This window comes from Engraulis encrasicolus, chromosome 18 (assembly GCF_034702125.1).
Source record: "Engraulis encrasicolus isolate BLACKSEA-1 chromosome 18, IST_EnEncr_1.0, whole genome shotgun sequence".
Classification (NCBI taxonomy): domain Eukaryota; kingdom Metazoa; phylum Chordata; class Actinopteri; order Clupeiformes; family Engraulidae; genus Engraulis; species Engraulis encrasicolus.
Window position 1 is genome coordinate 44,592,755 of NC_085874.1, and position 15,000 is coordinate 44,607,754.

General features: G+C 44.2%; 1 protein-coding gene across 7 annotated transcripts in view; it reads right to left on the reverse strand.

The window, feature by feature from the left end:
- The window catches only part of ppp4r4 (protein phosphatase 4, regulatory subunit 4), a 78,847-nt gene that overhangs the window by 10,415 nt on the left and 53,432 nt on the right, over window positions 1-15,000 (reverse strand). For all 7 annotated transcript variants that reach the window (XM_063222541.1, XM_063222540.1, XM_063222544.1 and 4 more), the window contains 7 exons: window positions 14,464-14,547; window positions 8,486-8,668; window positions 6,935-7,040; window positions 4,897-5,044; window positions 3,957-4,101; window positions 213-251; window positions 1-22 (listed from right to left, as the gene is read on the reverse strand). The exon at window positions 1-22 is cut by the window's left edge and continues 50 nt beyond it. In XM_063222541.1, coding sequence (XP_063078611.1) covers window positions 1-22; window positions 213-251; window positions 3,957-4,101; window positions 4,897-5,044; window positions 6,935-7,040; window positions 8,486-8,668; window positions 14,464-14,547 — 727 coding nt within the window. The remainder of the gene's footprint in view (window positions 23-212; window positions 252-3,956; window positions 4,102-4,896; window positions 5,045-6,934; window positions 7,041-8,485; window positions 8,669-14,463; window positions 14,548-15,000) is intronic.

Consider the following 15,000-nt stretch of genomic DNA (forward strand, 5'->3'; position numbering starts at 1 on the left):
CTCGTTCATGCCGTTTGTGATACTATAAAAAATAAAATAAACAGTGCTCCTTAAACCTACACACGCACACAGACACACAGACACACAGACACACACACACACACACACACACACACACACACACACACACACACACACACACACACACACACACACACACACACACAGATGTTTAGTAGTTCTTTCCAGACAATGCGGTTCAAAGTACTCACCGGTTCTGTAATTTCCATCTTGTCCAATTCTAGAACAATCTGAAAAACAGAGAAAAGGTTATACAGTGGAATATGAATGAGGAGAATGAAAAGTTTGATTTTTTCATCTCAAATATAATTTTCATCTGAAATACGTACAATCTGAATACTGCCCGAGCAAACATACACCGCATTTCACATTATTACGCAAATGACATTTTTTTCCCTTTTCCCAAATAGTCAATAGAAATGACAGTCGTCATAATTTTCAAGTAATCAGCCATTAGAGTACAATTCAAAAGTTTTTGAATGAACCTTCCAATGATAACGGTATTTTTTTAAATAATAAAAAACTTAAAATGCCCAAAATGCTCTGTTCCAAATTATTACGCAAAACAGTTTTGTAGTGTTGCAATCCAAATTTAGTTATTTTTTTCCATTTACATCAAAACAGTTGGCATTTGGTACCTTCTAAATTACATTTCGAAACTTGGTCATAAGCTGTAACTGGAATGCTGCGTTTAACATTGAAGTCAATGGCAGGGTATTGCATGGAAATTATGGAAGCCCAGATATCCTTGATGCTTTGCTCTCAGCTGTTTTTCTCAGCTCACCTAGACGTGGCATGGAAATCTACGGGTATATTGAAGAGTGAAGTGTGGGTCACCAGACCAAACAAACAAAAACAGCTGAGAGCAAAGCATCAAGGATATCTGGGCTTCCATAACTCCCATGCAATGCCCTGCCATTGACTTCAATGTTAATCACAGCATTCCAGTTACTAAGACAAAGAGCTTATCACCAAGTATTGAACATTGAAATGTAATTTAGAAGGTACCAAATTCCAACTGTTTTGATGTAAAAGGGAAAAAAAGAAAGAAATTTGGATTACAACACTACAAAACTATTTTGCGTAATAATGTGGAACAGAGCATTTAAAGTTTTTTATTATTTTAAAAAATACCGTTATCATTGGAATGTTCATTCAAAAACTTTTAAATTGTACTCTAATGGCTGATGACTTGAAAATTATGACGACTGTCATTTGTATTGATTATTTGGGGAAACAGCGAAAAATGTCATTTGCATAATAAAGTGGAATGCGGTGTACTGTATGTTGTTTTCAAAATGTCATAACAAGTAAACCTGGCGCAATAAGCCGCAAATCACAAAACAAACAAGGAAAAATGTTTGATTAAATTACTGCCACACTTGCTGTGTTGCTTTAATTACTACCACAGTGTTATTGGGAGTGTGTTTGTTTTCTTTAGTAGCCTCTCAAAGCTCTTGTTTGTAAAGCCTCCCAGAGTACCCACTCTAATCAGTCGCACTCAACACCTAATCAGTGAGGAATGTGCTTGTGTAGGGTTTTCCAGGAAAAAGGTGTACAGGAGGAGAAACATCAACATTAGCTTTAAGGAATTTAATCTCCTCCTGGTATGTCCCATGCTCGGACTCCCATATCCAACAACAAGAGCTCAGCACTCCTGTCCTGTCCTGTCCACCACGCAATCTTGTCTATTGTATTGTAAACTAGTTTTCAAAGTGGTGGACGGGGGTAAGTACATTGTTGCGCTCTAGATGTTACGAAATAATAACTAGTAACGTGGACCGAAAAGAAGTAAGGTATAAGTTTGGAGCAGGCTTGCACACTAAACAAGACACAAAGGTCAAGCAAACAAGGAGTTCTTTTTATTAGAGCAAGGTAGAGCAGACGTTTTAGGCTGTTGCCATCATCAGTGCTCTCTGTGCTGGTCGGGGACATCTGGGGGGGTCGTGAGGGGGTGTTAGGGGGTCCGTGGCAAGTTGGAAGAAAGTACAAAATAAATGATTGAATAATATAATGTACATTAATAAACAAAAATGAACAGAAACACAAAATGAACAAAAAGAAGCGAAATAATATTACCATTATTTTAGGACTGCATTATGAAAGTGAAAAGTGAAAGCCCATTGGGAAACTCCAACTCCCATTGTCATTGTGACACAGCACTCCACAGCACACAAGTGAACACTTCACACTGCACACAACGAAATTGCATTTATGCCTCACCCATGCAAGGGGGCAGCCCTCAGTGGCGCCCCATGGGGAGCAGTGCGGTGGGACGGTACCATGCTCAGGGTACCTCAGTCATGGAGGAGGATGGGGGAGAGCACTGGTTGATTACTCCCCCCACCAACCTGGCGGGTCGGGAGTCAAACCGGCAAACTCTGGGATGCAAGTCTAACGCCCTAACCGCTCACCCATGACTGCCCACATTATAATAATCCAATGCTTCTCTGAACGTACTACTACTACTATTGGTGTTATTTTACATATCCCAGTGGGGTATTGACACAGACATAAACAATGGTTGTGAAAGGAGTGCACAGAAGAAAAAAAAACAGTATGGCACGACCCATATAAGAGGGGCCATGTCTGGAATATACTGGTATATGGGGGGCCTTGTCATGCTTCAATTTGGGAACCCCTGCGCAAGACCATATCATGTCAGTGACAAACAGTTTCAACTTTCCATACCGTGTTTGCTAGAGCCCGTTCACTGCAGCTGCTGCTGTAATGACGTCAACTAAAGCAAGTAAAGATGCTAATTCACAAAATTATTATTATTATTTTTTTTGCATGCCCATCTCCATCTCCCTGACATACCTCTGACGTATCAGAGTTGTATAATGGGTTTGAATGGAACTTCAGGGTGGATCTGGGGTGAGTTCACCCACTGCACTGGTTTGCTATGTTTTCCCGTGTATCCCCTATACACCTGAATAAACAGTGTTGCTGCTACATTTCCTGCATCCTGAACTTGGCTCTGATATTACTCTCCCCCTTGGGGGCTGACAGCAAAGGGGTGTTTACATGCAGCTTTTCTGCAATACTCAACGAGTCAAAGTATACTGCGGCTCACATTCATCCATTCACACAGTGGTGGAGGCTACCATGCGATAATCAGGAGCACTTGAGGCTTCAGTGCTTTGCTCAAGGACACTTCAATGGGGGCAACCTACAACCTTTCCAGCTGCAGAACAGGCACCTCTACCACCCGAGCCGCCACACTCCCTCCTCCCTCCCCACCTGAGCCCTCCTCCCTCCTCCCTGGCCTGCCTTGCTCCCTCCTCCCTTCTCCCTCCTCCCTCCTCCCTGCTCCCTCCTCCTTGCTCCTTTCCCCCCTACTCCCTCATCCCTCCCCACCTGAGCCCTCCTCCCTCCTCCATGCTCCCTGGCCTGCCTTGCTCCCTCCTCTCCCCTCCCTTCTCCCTCCCCACCTCCTTCCCTCCTCCCTCCTCCCTCCCCACCTGAGGCCCTCCTCCATGCTCCCTGGCCTGCCTTGCTCCCTCCTCCCTGCTCCCTCCTCCCTGCTCCCTCCTCCCTCCCCACCTGAGGCCCTCCTCCCTCCCCACCACAGCCCTTCCTCCCTCCTCCCTCCCCACCTGAGGCCCTCCTCCCTGCTCCCTGCTCCCTCCTCCCAGCTCCCTCCTCCCAGCTCCCAGCTCCCTCCTCCCTTCTCCCAGCTCCCTGCTCCCTGCTCCCTCCTCCCTGCTCCCTACTCCATGCTCCCAGCTCCTTTCTCCCTCCGCCATGCTCCCAGGCAGCTCCCTGCTCCCTCCTCTCTCCCCACCTCAGGCCTTCCTCCCTCCTCTCTCCCCACCTCAGGCCTTCCTCCCTCCTCCCTGCTCCCTACTCCCTCCGCCATGCTCCCAGGCAGCTCCTTGCTCCCTGGCCTACCTTGCGTATCGTGGACACCACGTCCCAGCTCCCTGGCCTACCTTGCGTATCGTGGACACCACGTCCTTGTCCTTCTCCCAGCAGAGCAGCTTGCGCACGCAGAACTCCAGCTGCTGGAGCAGGTGCTTGTCCGTGGGCAGCCGGATGGTGGAGCGCAGCCGGGGCAGCATGTGGCACAGCTTATACCTGTGGTGAGGAACAGCAGCAAGGTTACACACTCAAGAGGGATTATGGCAGCAAGTTCAGTACACAGTAACAAAAAAACAAAAAAAAACTGGGGTGTCAGTATTTCAGAGTAAATGTATACATCCAGATTGAGTCAAATGATTCTTAACAGTGGAGTCAAAAAGTTATTTTAAAATTCTGCTAGTGGCCAGTGTACTTTCAACTCTACAGCTCTTAAATAGTTACACAATATTGAGTAGAATTAAAGGGGTACGCCACAATTTGGGGCTTAATCGTTGGCCAGGGTTTATAAAGGTGGTAAAGTGGTAAATTTTCCATGTTAGGCGTTGTCTTGCTTTAAGAAAAGTTAAAAGAGGGAGTATGTAGCTAAGCTAGTGAAAGTCAATGGATCACTGTAGCATGATGTGTGATCCATGACTCTCACTAGCTTAAATACTTACTCCCTCTTTAAAACAAGACAATGCCTGACATGAAAAATAAGACCACATAACCACCTTTACAAACCCAGGGCAACCATTTTAATCGTATTAAGCCCCAAAATAGTGGCATACCCCTTTAACTCTGAAAATGTTAAGCTATTCAAAGAGTACAACTAACGCTATTTTAGAGTGGGACAAAATATTATCGAAATTGTGTTAATTCTAACTCTTTCAGACTTAAATTAACTGGTATTTTTACAGTACATAGAGCATTTCGCAATGGCAACAAAATCACGTGGAAACAGAGGTATACTGTATGACAGAGGAAACAAGGGCAGGTCACTTGGTGTGAAAAAAAGAGTTGTCCGTCCCTCACCGGACGTTGGCCACAGGGTCGCTGACCAGCTCCAGGGCCTGGATCAGGAAGTGCTTGCAGAAGTAGGACTTGGAGAAGAGCTCCATGGCGATCTCACACAGGTCGAGGTAGCGCAGCCGATTCCAGTAGCTCCTACCCTGGGCCAAGTCTGGAAAGAAAGGACGGGTGCCCCAGCATTTACTGATAACACCCCTTTTGACAACTAACAATGTGAATAATAGGTAACACTTCCGCATAAATGGTTAACTAATGGTTAGCTAATGGTTTGTTGTGCATCTATGAAGCAAAGAAGGGGAACTCGCACACCGTTCTGCCGAATGCAATGTTGAACTATTTATTGCATTAGAAAAACAAAAAAGGTGCTACCCATGTGTAGTGCAAACGTTTCGGTCACAGTCAGACCATCATCAGTGCACTGATGATGGTCTGACTGTGACCGAAACGTTTGCACTACACATGGGTAGCACCTTTTTTGTTTTTCTAATGCAATAAATAGTTCAACATTGCATTCGGCAGAACGGTGTGCGAGTTCCCCTTCTTTGCTTCAAGTTAATCCACTGGAACCTACGCACCCACCAGGCATCAAGTTCAAAGGCGCGGTACCTCCATTGAAAGATTGTTGTGCATCTATAAAACTATTATAGGCATTGATATATCATTATTAAATTAGATTAGATTGTCCTTTATTGTCTGTTCAGGAGAGAAATTCAGAATGGACATGAGAAAGTGTGATTCACAGTTAACATCAGATCACCACAACAGACAGACTTAGGACCACAAACAACAAATAAACATACACAGTAAACAGGGTAACAGACAACCATTGTTAGTGTTACACACAACGTTCCAGTTTTGGCCCTGAGTCATCCAAAGAAATATACAAACCTAGATATTGCACATACTCTGACCTAGAGATATTGCTGAGAAAATAATAAAATACATAAAAGTACCCCCCCTACACACATAAGAAACCTACATAAAATTACAGTGATGCCTACCTGACCTATCACCTATCACCTACGTGTATTGTGAAGTGTTACCAAATATTATTTAAAGAAACTCCAAATACATCTCCCCAACATGCATAGACTTCAGGTTCTCTGTGCGCCTCTGAACATTTTGGAAATGACTTGCGTGCTTATTGAAATATTGTTGAAAATGTTAGTTGTCAAAAGGGGATGTACTCATTAACGCAGGGCACTGTACTATGAAATACATTACATGGATGGGTGACTGGGAGAAGATAAATGATCTGCATTACTCAAGCTCCTGTCAAATGTACTGACATTGTTTGTACACATTCACGGTAATAGTTTTGCTCCGAGGACCTGTTCAGCAGTCAGTTGTTGTCGATTATTAAGATGAATTGTAGTGTTTTCAAGTCAGCTTTTCATTTCTCATAGGTAAGTACTAGTGGTGTCAACAATGATCGATTCAGCGATGCAATCCAATGCGGGGCATGGACGATCCAGAATCGATCCGGCAATTTTTTTATGTTTCAATCACTCCCATGGATATTTCGGGAGCAAATGAATGTGAAATTAAATAAAAGCACTTCAAAACATTGCAAGACTGATACAGACTGATACAGAAAGCAGCCAATAAATTGTTGCTCAGTATCTCACTACTTGTATTGCCACATCATGACTGATTAAACATTTGCTTTGCTTTCAGTAGAAATGTAATGCATTGCAATGCATTGTAGAATTGAATCGGATCGATTCGCATAGAATCGAATCAAATCGAAACCTCCCAAATCGTGATCGAATTGGATCGTGAGGGCAGTGCCGATCCACACCACTAGTAAGTACCTAGATGGAAATTCTTTCAGTAGGTGTATGACTGAACAAGCCATGAGATGAGCATGTCAACGTGTACTTGACAATAATATTTCAATGAGATTATTGTGCGTGAGTGCCTGTGTGTGTATGTGTGTGTGTGTGTGTGTGTGTTTGTCTGTGTGTGTGTGTGTGTGTGTACGTGCATGTGCATGCTCATGTCCACATGTGTGTGTGTGTGTGTGTGTGTGTAGTGTTACCTTGAATGATCTTGGTGAGGATCTCTTGCCGCTGTTCTTGTTTGCGGTTGTAGCGAAGAAACACGCACAGCGTCCGCGCAGCCTCCCTCTGCACTGGCAGAACATTCTGGAAGCAAGACAAAGACTTTAGCCCCCACACACTCTCACGTATGACCACATTTATGTAAAAATAACATGCAATATCTATAATGTGTTTGTGTGAGGACTGATAGTCCTCACACACACACACACATGATCACATGTACAGTATATTTCAACAGTAATGTATTCATGAGTGTATAGGAGGAAATCTGTCTGTATTATTAGGACCGCCTGGCTCGAGGCAGCCCAAACATAAACGGGAGACCACACATGTTGGCTACAAATGTCTGGATGACTCATCGTCTGTGTGGCAATGTGGATATAAGAGGCATGTGTTCTGTGTATAATCACACACGTAAATGCAGTCGACCTGCTTGAATATGGTTGTTTACTAGGGCTGGGATCAAAAGATCGAATCGCGATCCAATATCGATACACGTTCGAAAATGGCAATATCGATTCACAACTTTGTGGATCGATCATTTGCAGATCATTATAGGCACTATTTTCTCAACCACACCCTGTAGCTCTCTTCCACAGTTTCCCACTTATTTCTCATATACCAAGGTATTTCATGTTTGTGTGGGCATCAAAGGCTGAGATATTTAGGTTTTTATAACCGGTCTTAGAATTCTAGGCATAAATGGGTTAAAGTGACAGCCCAGAAATACAAAAGATCGATATTGAATTGAATCGAATCGGATCGTAGCCTTCTGAATCGGAATCGAATCGATCCAAGATATTTGGATCGATTCCCAGCCCTATTGTTTACCCAGAACAGTTGGCCAGAGGCTGAGCAAACAAGTGTGTGTTGTTAAACATATGTTATGTTGTGTTGTTAAACATGTGTATAGTTACAGTATGTTGCCGCATTATGTGTCTAGTTACAGTATGTTGGCGTTCATAAGTGTGAAAGCAGTCCATATGCTGATGCTTTCCATGCAAAAACGTGATTTCTACTGTGAACTGTATATACATACAGTACATTATGTATTTACATAGTATGTCCATGGTTTTAAGGTGTATGGTCAATCTGTACATTTGAGAGTGTGCATGTGGATTGCATGTGTGTGTGTGTGTGTGTGTGTGTGTGTGTGTGTGTGTGTGTGTGTGTGTGTGTGTTTGTCTGTGATGGTGTTTAAATGTCCATGTGTGAATGTGATGATGCTGAACATTATGTGTCCACGTGTGTGTGTGTGCACGCACCTGCCTATACTGTATGTGTGTTAAGGTGTGTGTGTGTGTGTGTGTGTGTGTGTGTGTCTGTGTTCGTGTTTAAATGTCCATGTGTGAATGTGATGATGTGTGTGCACGCACCTGCGTATAATGTATGTGTGTTAAGGTGTGTGTGTGTGTGTGTGTGTGTGTGTGTGTGTGTGTGTGTGTGTGTGTGTGTGTGTGTGTGTGTGTGTGTGTGTGTGTGTTGTGTGTGTATGTGCATTAACGTGTGCGGCGCGCGTGTCCCCTCACGTTGGTGGTGATGATGCTGAACATCCGGATGAGGAAGCGGTAGTAGATCTGCTCGGCGGGCAGCACGCGGGGCAGGCAGGCGTAGCAGTGTAGCAGCCGCTCGTGGACGCGCCACCGCAGGGACGACGCCGCCTTCTGCTCCGCCGCCACCAGCGCCGGCACCAGCTCCGGGACCGCCACCAGCTACGGGGGGGCACAGGGGGGGTACGGACGGGGGGCACAGAGGGACAACATGAAGAGGGACAAGTTAAGGCTGCGTAGGGGGCAGAGGGGACAAGCTAAAGATGCAGAGGGGATAGAGCAGGGGTTAGGAACCTACACACACATAACCACATGTGGCTCTTTTAGGAACTGTATATGTCTCTTACTTATATAGCGTTGCCAACCATCTCTTGAAATACAGAATAAAAGTACGGGTTCCGTATTGAGTTGAAATGGGGCAAGGGAGGTTAAAAAGAGTTAAAATGCAGGAAATTACATCTAAGAAATAAAAAAATTCTCCCAGACCCTCGCCATAATGACTATAAAACAGTTTATAACCCTATACGTACCTGTTATCAATAAAAGTAATACATTGACAGTACACTCTAAAATTGTTGGGCTTAATTGAAATACATGCTTTTAATTGTATTCAGTGTTTTGAAAATAGTATGGCTCTCATGAAATTTTCTTTTTAAAAATTTGGCGTTTATGGCTCTCTCCACCAAAAAGGTTCCTGACCCCTGGGATAGAGGGACAACATGAAGAGGGACAAGTTAAGGCTGCGTAGGGGGCAGAGGGGACAAGCTAAAGATGCAGAGGGGATAGAGGGACAACAGGGTTCACTTCCCACACCTTCTTCATGAACAAATTCAAGCACTTTTCTAGCACCAAATTTCCAGTTTTCCAGCACCTTTAAAATGCTGTGTTTTTAAGATGCAGTTTAGGGTGTCGAATGGCAAATCCCATCTGACATCTCACTCCCTCAGATTTTTTTTCATCATTTGGCTTACTGAATTTGATTTGACACAAATTTCAAGGATTTTCAAGCACTTCACCAAAAATTCAAGCATTTTCAAGGAATTCAAGCACCAGTGGGAACCCTGGGACAAGTTTAAAGATTTCAACACCAAAGGGTACGGGATGCACAGGTACGGCACGGCCACCATCTACAGTAGGGCACAGAGGGACAAATTAAAGAATGAAAAAGTTAGAGGGGGCAGTGCACCCAGGTCCTGCATGACCAAGAGCTTACGCAGGGCAGAGAAGGTTGGAAAATGAGAGTTAAAGGTTGGAATAATGAGCAGGAGTACCTGGGGTCCGGCACAGTTCATTAAAACTGTTTTAAAAAATGAGAGGTGGCACTCCAATTCAAGGTTTTAAAAAGGAGAGGGGGTACCCAGGTCCAGCATGGCTACCAGCAACGGAGGGCACAGAGGGACAAGTTAAAGGTTAAAGAGACCCAGGACCCAAGATGACAGCCTGGGGTAGCCTGGGCGAATAGCCGACTGTTGACTCCGTCAATCAGTCTGGCAAAAGCCATGAGGAATCCTCTCCGTGGACGATGGGAGATGGTCTGATCTTACTCTATCATTTAAATTAATTGAAGTTCCAAACTCAAATTAAAACCCATGCTGTGCTTTATTAGCATGCCTGTTACGTTATAGCGTTGCAAAAGCATACAAATAACAAAACGAAAGTGTGAATATAGTTACCTTAACCAATCAGTAACAGAGCTTGCGGGTGAGTTCTACGTCACCACTCTCAACTGTTTGCTGATTGGCTAAACACTGAGAGAACCGAGCTCGAGGCTTTTGCCAGACGATGTGCGGAGCCAAAATCTTTGGGTGGAGTACATGGATGGCGTCGCCAGGCTAAGCCTGTGGTACTCCCCCTCAACTCTTTAAAGGGGCTCTATGTAGGATTAAGAGTTTAATTACAGTAATGATTGTCCGGAGTCAGCCGATGCTTATTTGAGTCATTAGTAAGTGAACAATGACTCTGGTGACCATTTTCGCGGTCTGTCCACTGAGAACCCCAATTGTAACTTTTGACAGAGTGGCCCACTACGAGTGTCGTGGGAACGTGTCGTGTTTTCATACAAAAAATTGTTTTACATACCGCATTCAGATTTGTATCAATTGCTGGCATTCTGTGATGAAAAATATTCTCACAGCAAGCTTATTTGAACACAATTTTTTCATGACGATAGATTTTGGGACAGGCATGCCACGGGCACGGCGCAAACAATGTCATCCTATATTATGCCCCTTTAAGTTTCCAAATATATACCACTTATATTATATGTACCTGTAGATGGTATGATATCTCTCTTGAAATCACAGCATGGTACAAGATGAAAGGAGACCCAAAGGAAAGGAGGGTTGGAGACAGAGAGAAAGACGGAGGCGGGTTGACAAACTGAGGAGGGAAGACATGGACGAATGGGCAGTGAGAGCGAGAGAAAAAGAGAGAGAGAGAGAGAGAGAGAGAGAGAGAGAGAGAGAGAGAGAGAGAGAGAGAGAGAGAGAGAGAGAGAGAGAGAGAGAGAGAGAGAACACATGGGGCAACAAAGACAGAAACAATTATAGAAGAGAAGTAAAAAAAGGAGAAAGGATGACAGGGAGTGAGAGATAGAGAGCTCAAGACAAAGACAGCGAGAGAGAGGGAAACAGAGAGGGAAGGAGGAGGAGGAGGACAGACATGCAGTGCTCGGCAAGAGAACAGACAGAAAATGAGATGCAATGCAAGCAGTGAAAGACTGGAGAGACCTACACAAAGTAGGAGGGGGAGGAAGAGACAACAAAAGACCAGAAGCACTGTGAGCAAATAAAGAGAAAGTGTGCAGGAACAGAAGAACAGGGCACAAGAGATGAAGAAGAAAACTGAAATAACAACAGAGAATGGGGGATGTAGCAAAAAGGAGAGCAAGTAGATAAGAAATGTAGTGGAAAAAAAAAACTGTGAAATAGTGGCAATCATCATGTGCTTGTGCTGGCATGCCAGCGCCTGCCTGTGAGCCCATGTGATGCCACTGCCTATTTCTGTCACATCGGAGTGGGGACTGTCTGGCACGTAGGGTGAGTCAGACACCTCAAGCATCAAGCATGAGCAAGAATACAATTAAAGAAAAAAAATATCTAAGGGGAAAGAGGGAGAAAGCGTTGCAAGAGGCACAACATCCTCTTCTACGAGCAACACTGCCTGCTATTACATAATCCTGACCAGCAGAGGCCACCAAAGATCCCATTTATTCCAAGCCCCTTTATCTTGCCATGTTCTGTCTAAGAGCATACGGTCCAGTCTGCATCAAAGGTAGTTGAGTAGAGCCGACTGGCTTCTGTACTAACGTCATAAATACATAGTACAGCATGGTGACCATTTTAACAATCCACCCTATCCATCTGTCCGTAGCCCTTAAGTACATGCTACTACCACAACCTGCTACCTGTCACAACCATCTTACCAAAATAGCAGCCATGGAACAGCACTTACTTCTGCGAGTCATCATTCAAGATTCAAGATTCAAGATTCTTTTTAATGGTCACGAAGGAAATTTGTCTTGGACATATAGCTGTCACATACACACAACACTGATGGTAGTTGTTCATGACCGGCGCTCAATACGTTCACAGACACAGGGACAAAAGAAAACCTATACCTATTCAAGAACCTTCTCTTATTGTTAACTGGTACTCTGAATCACCTGCCAGAGGGTAGCAGCTCATATTCTGGATACAGAAGATGTGATAGATCAATTATTTTCCTATCATGCCTAACTACAGACTTCATATATTGCTTGGAGGGTGGGGTAGTCCCTCACCCCCACTACCTTCAGCGCAGAGCTGGTCAGTCTGTTGATTTGAGACTTCACTTTCACTGTCAGGTTTCCAAACCACACAGTGATTGCATAGCGTATTACACTCTCAACAAAAGCACGGTAAAAAAAATAACATTAATTGTGTTTACAGGGCCACTTTTTTCCCTGATCGGGATAGATCTAATTGTCAGATAGATCTAATCGGAATAGATCGGAATAGAACAACGTAATTGCAGTGTTTATATGATATTCACGGAAATGACACAAGACGTTTGAAAAGTCTGTCACGCACTGATATAGCCAGTAGTTAGCCAGTCACGGCTACATTAAATGGAACCCTGCTTGAAAAAGAATCTGAATATCGTTAAGTGTATATATGACAACTGAGGTGTTCATGTACATTTCCATTCACATCGAGAAGTTATTCAGTTTCTAATCGGATTAAAAGTATGCATGTGCAGAGTTACTGTGAACGTAATCCATCTTGGTCCACCCCAATGATCTTTGGGTCTGTACATTTGGACATCTCAGTCTGTCCACCTGTGGCTAGTGCTGAGTGTGTTGAGCGTGCGCGGCAGCAAGCGTTGACAAATGATTCCACACTTAATCTAATCAAACACCTCGCATGCTGTCACCCGAGTCATAAATTGTCTGAAGGAGAAGTGGCACGTAAGTGAACAGGGTGAGGACATCTTTTGTGTGTGATCGTATATCCTACTGCCAGAGGATATAGGACCCCCCCCCCCCCTTTAAAATAACCTTCTGAAACTGTTTTAGTCGTACATCAACATCACTTTGCCGCCATCCATGGAGAGAGGGTGCAGAGAGGATGAAAGGTTTCCATTTTGGGGATCAAAGACAGCGAAAATCAGGATGTTTGCGCAACACCATATAATGCGATGGGTGCTTGACTTTTTCTGAAAAAATAAATGTACAAAGGATTGAAAATCGCCATTTCACACTGGGGAAGAGTGTCAGCCCGAAATGTCTGTGAGGCGACATTGAAAACTGTTCAGGGTATCCAAGACGAAATCTTATTTGTGCTGAGCGTTAACATTTCAGTATGTGCTGTCACACCCTGCCAACATCACACAAACAGATGTAAGATTTGTTACAACATAAGCATTGAAACTATTATATAAGTAAAGAGACGTGTGCACAGTGTTGCAAGATGTTAAATGCTAAATTATCGTACCAAAACCTCAACATTATTGCTTTTGGGGGCTTTTTGGGGACAAAATGATCATACAAGACCAGAATTGTTGTTTCAAGGCATCTAAATGAACTGAATGACAACTCTGAAATTATCGTTTATCCTTTTTTTTTTGTCGTACAAGGACAAAATGGACAAAACTATGGTACAAATACGATAATTATCGTACATCGTACTCATATGTAAGACTCAAAGCCTCTCGTGTAAGCGCGCAGCTCTGGCCATAAATCTAACGGGCTAAGTGGATAAGGCGATACCTGACCCAGGGGGAAAGCCAGCAGCGAGACGAGAACATGGAGACTCCTGTTTTTCTGACTCTGTTTCTTCGGCTGCCTTTCTTACTACAATAAACCATATACACACACACACACACACACCCAAACACAAACGCGCGCGCACACACACACACACTCCTGTTATTCTGACTCTGGTTTCTTCTGTTACCTTTCTTACTACAACAACCCATCCACGCACACACACACAGACAGGCGCACACACACACACACACACACACACACACACACACACACACACACACACACACACACACACACACACACACACGCAATAAACACACACACACACGCAATAAACACACACACACACACACACACACACACACACACACACACACACACACACACGCAATAAACAAACACATACACACACACACACACACACACACACACACACACACACACACACACACACACACACACACACACACACACACACACACACACACACACACACACACACACACACACGCAATAAACAAACACATACACACACACACACACACACACACACACACACACACACACACACACACACACACACACACACACACACACACACACACACACACACACCATACTCCTTCCCTCCCTGGGGACCAAAAGGCAGGCTGCTAGCTGTTTATGGTTTGTGACTCACTCAGACGCTAAAAGCTAACCTCAAAGCTACCTTGCTCTCGGGGCCGGGACCTTCTCCTCTCGACGTCGACATCTCCAGAGTCTCCTGCAGGTGGTTCAGCAAGGAATCCAAAACCTGTTAATGGGGGAAAATAACACACTCATGCACAAGTGCGCGCGCACGCACACACACACACACACACACACACACACACACACACACACGCACGCACGCACGCACGCACGCACGCACGCACGCACGCACGCACGCACGCACGCACGCACACACACACACACACACACACACACACACACACACACACACACACACACACACACACACACACACACACAAACACACAGAACACAAGACACACTGTTGTATACATCCTTCATCATGAATCATACACTAGGGCTGCACGATATTGGAAAAATATGCGATACACGATAACATGACTGTATAACGCGATATCGATATTACTCACAATATTTATACTTCTATTTTCTATACCTCTCTCTACTTGCCATTCTACACTTAATCATGTATAAAACAACGGAGAGCAATGTTTTATTTCCAACATATTTTTTT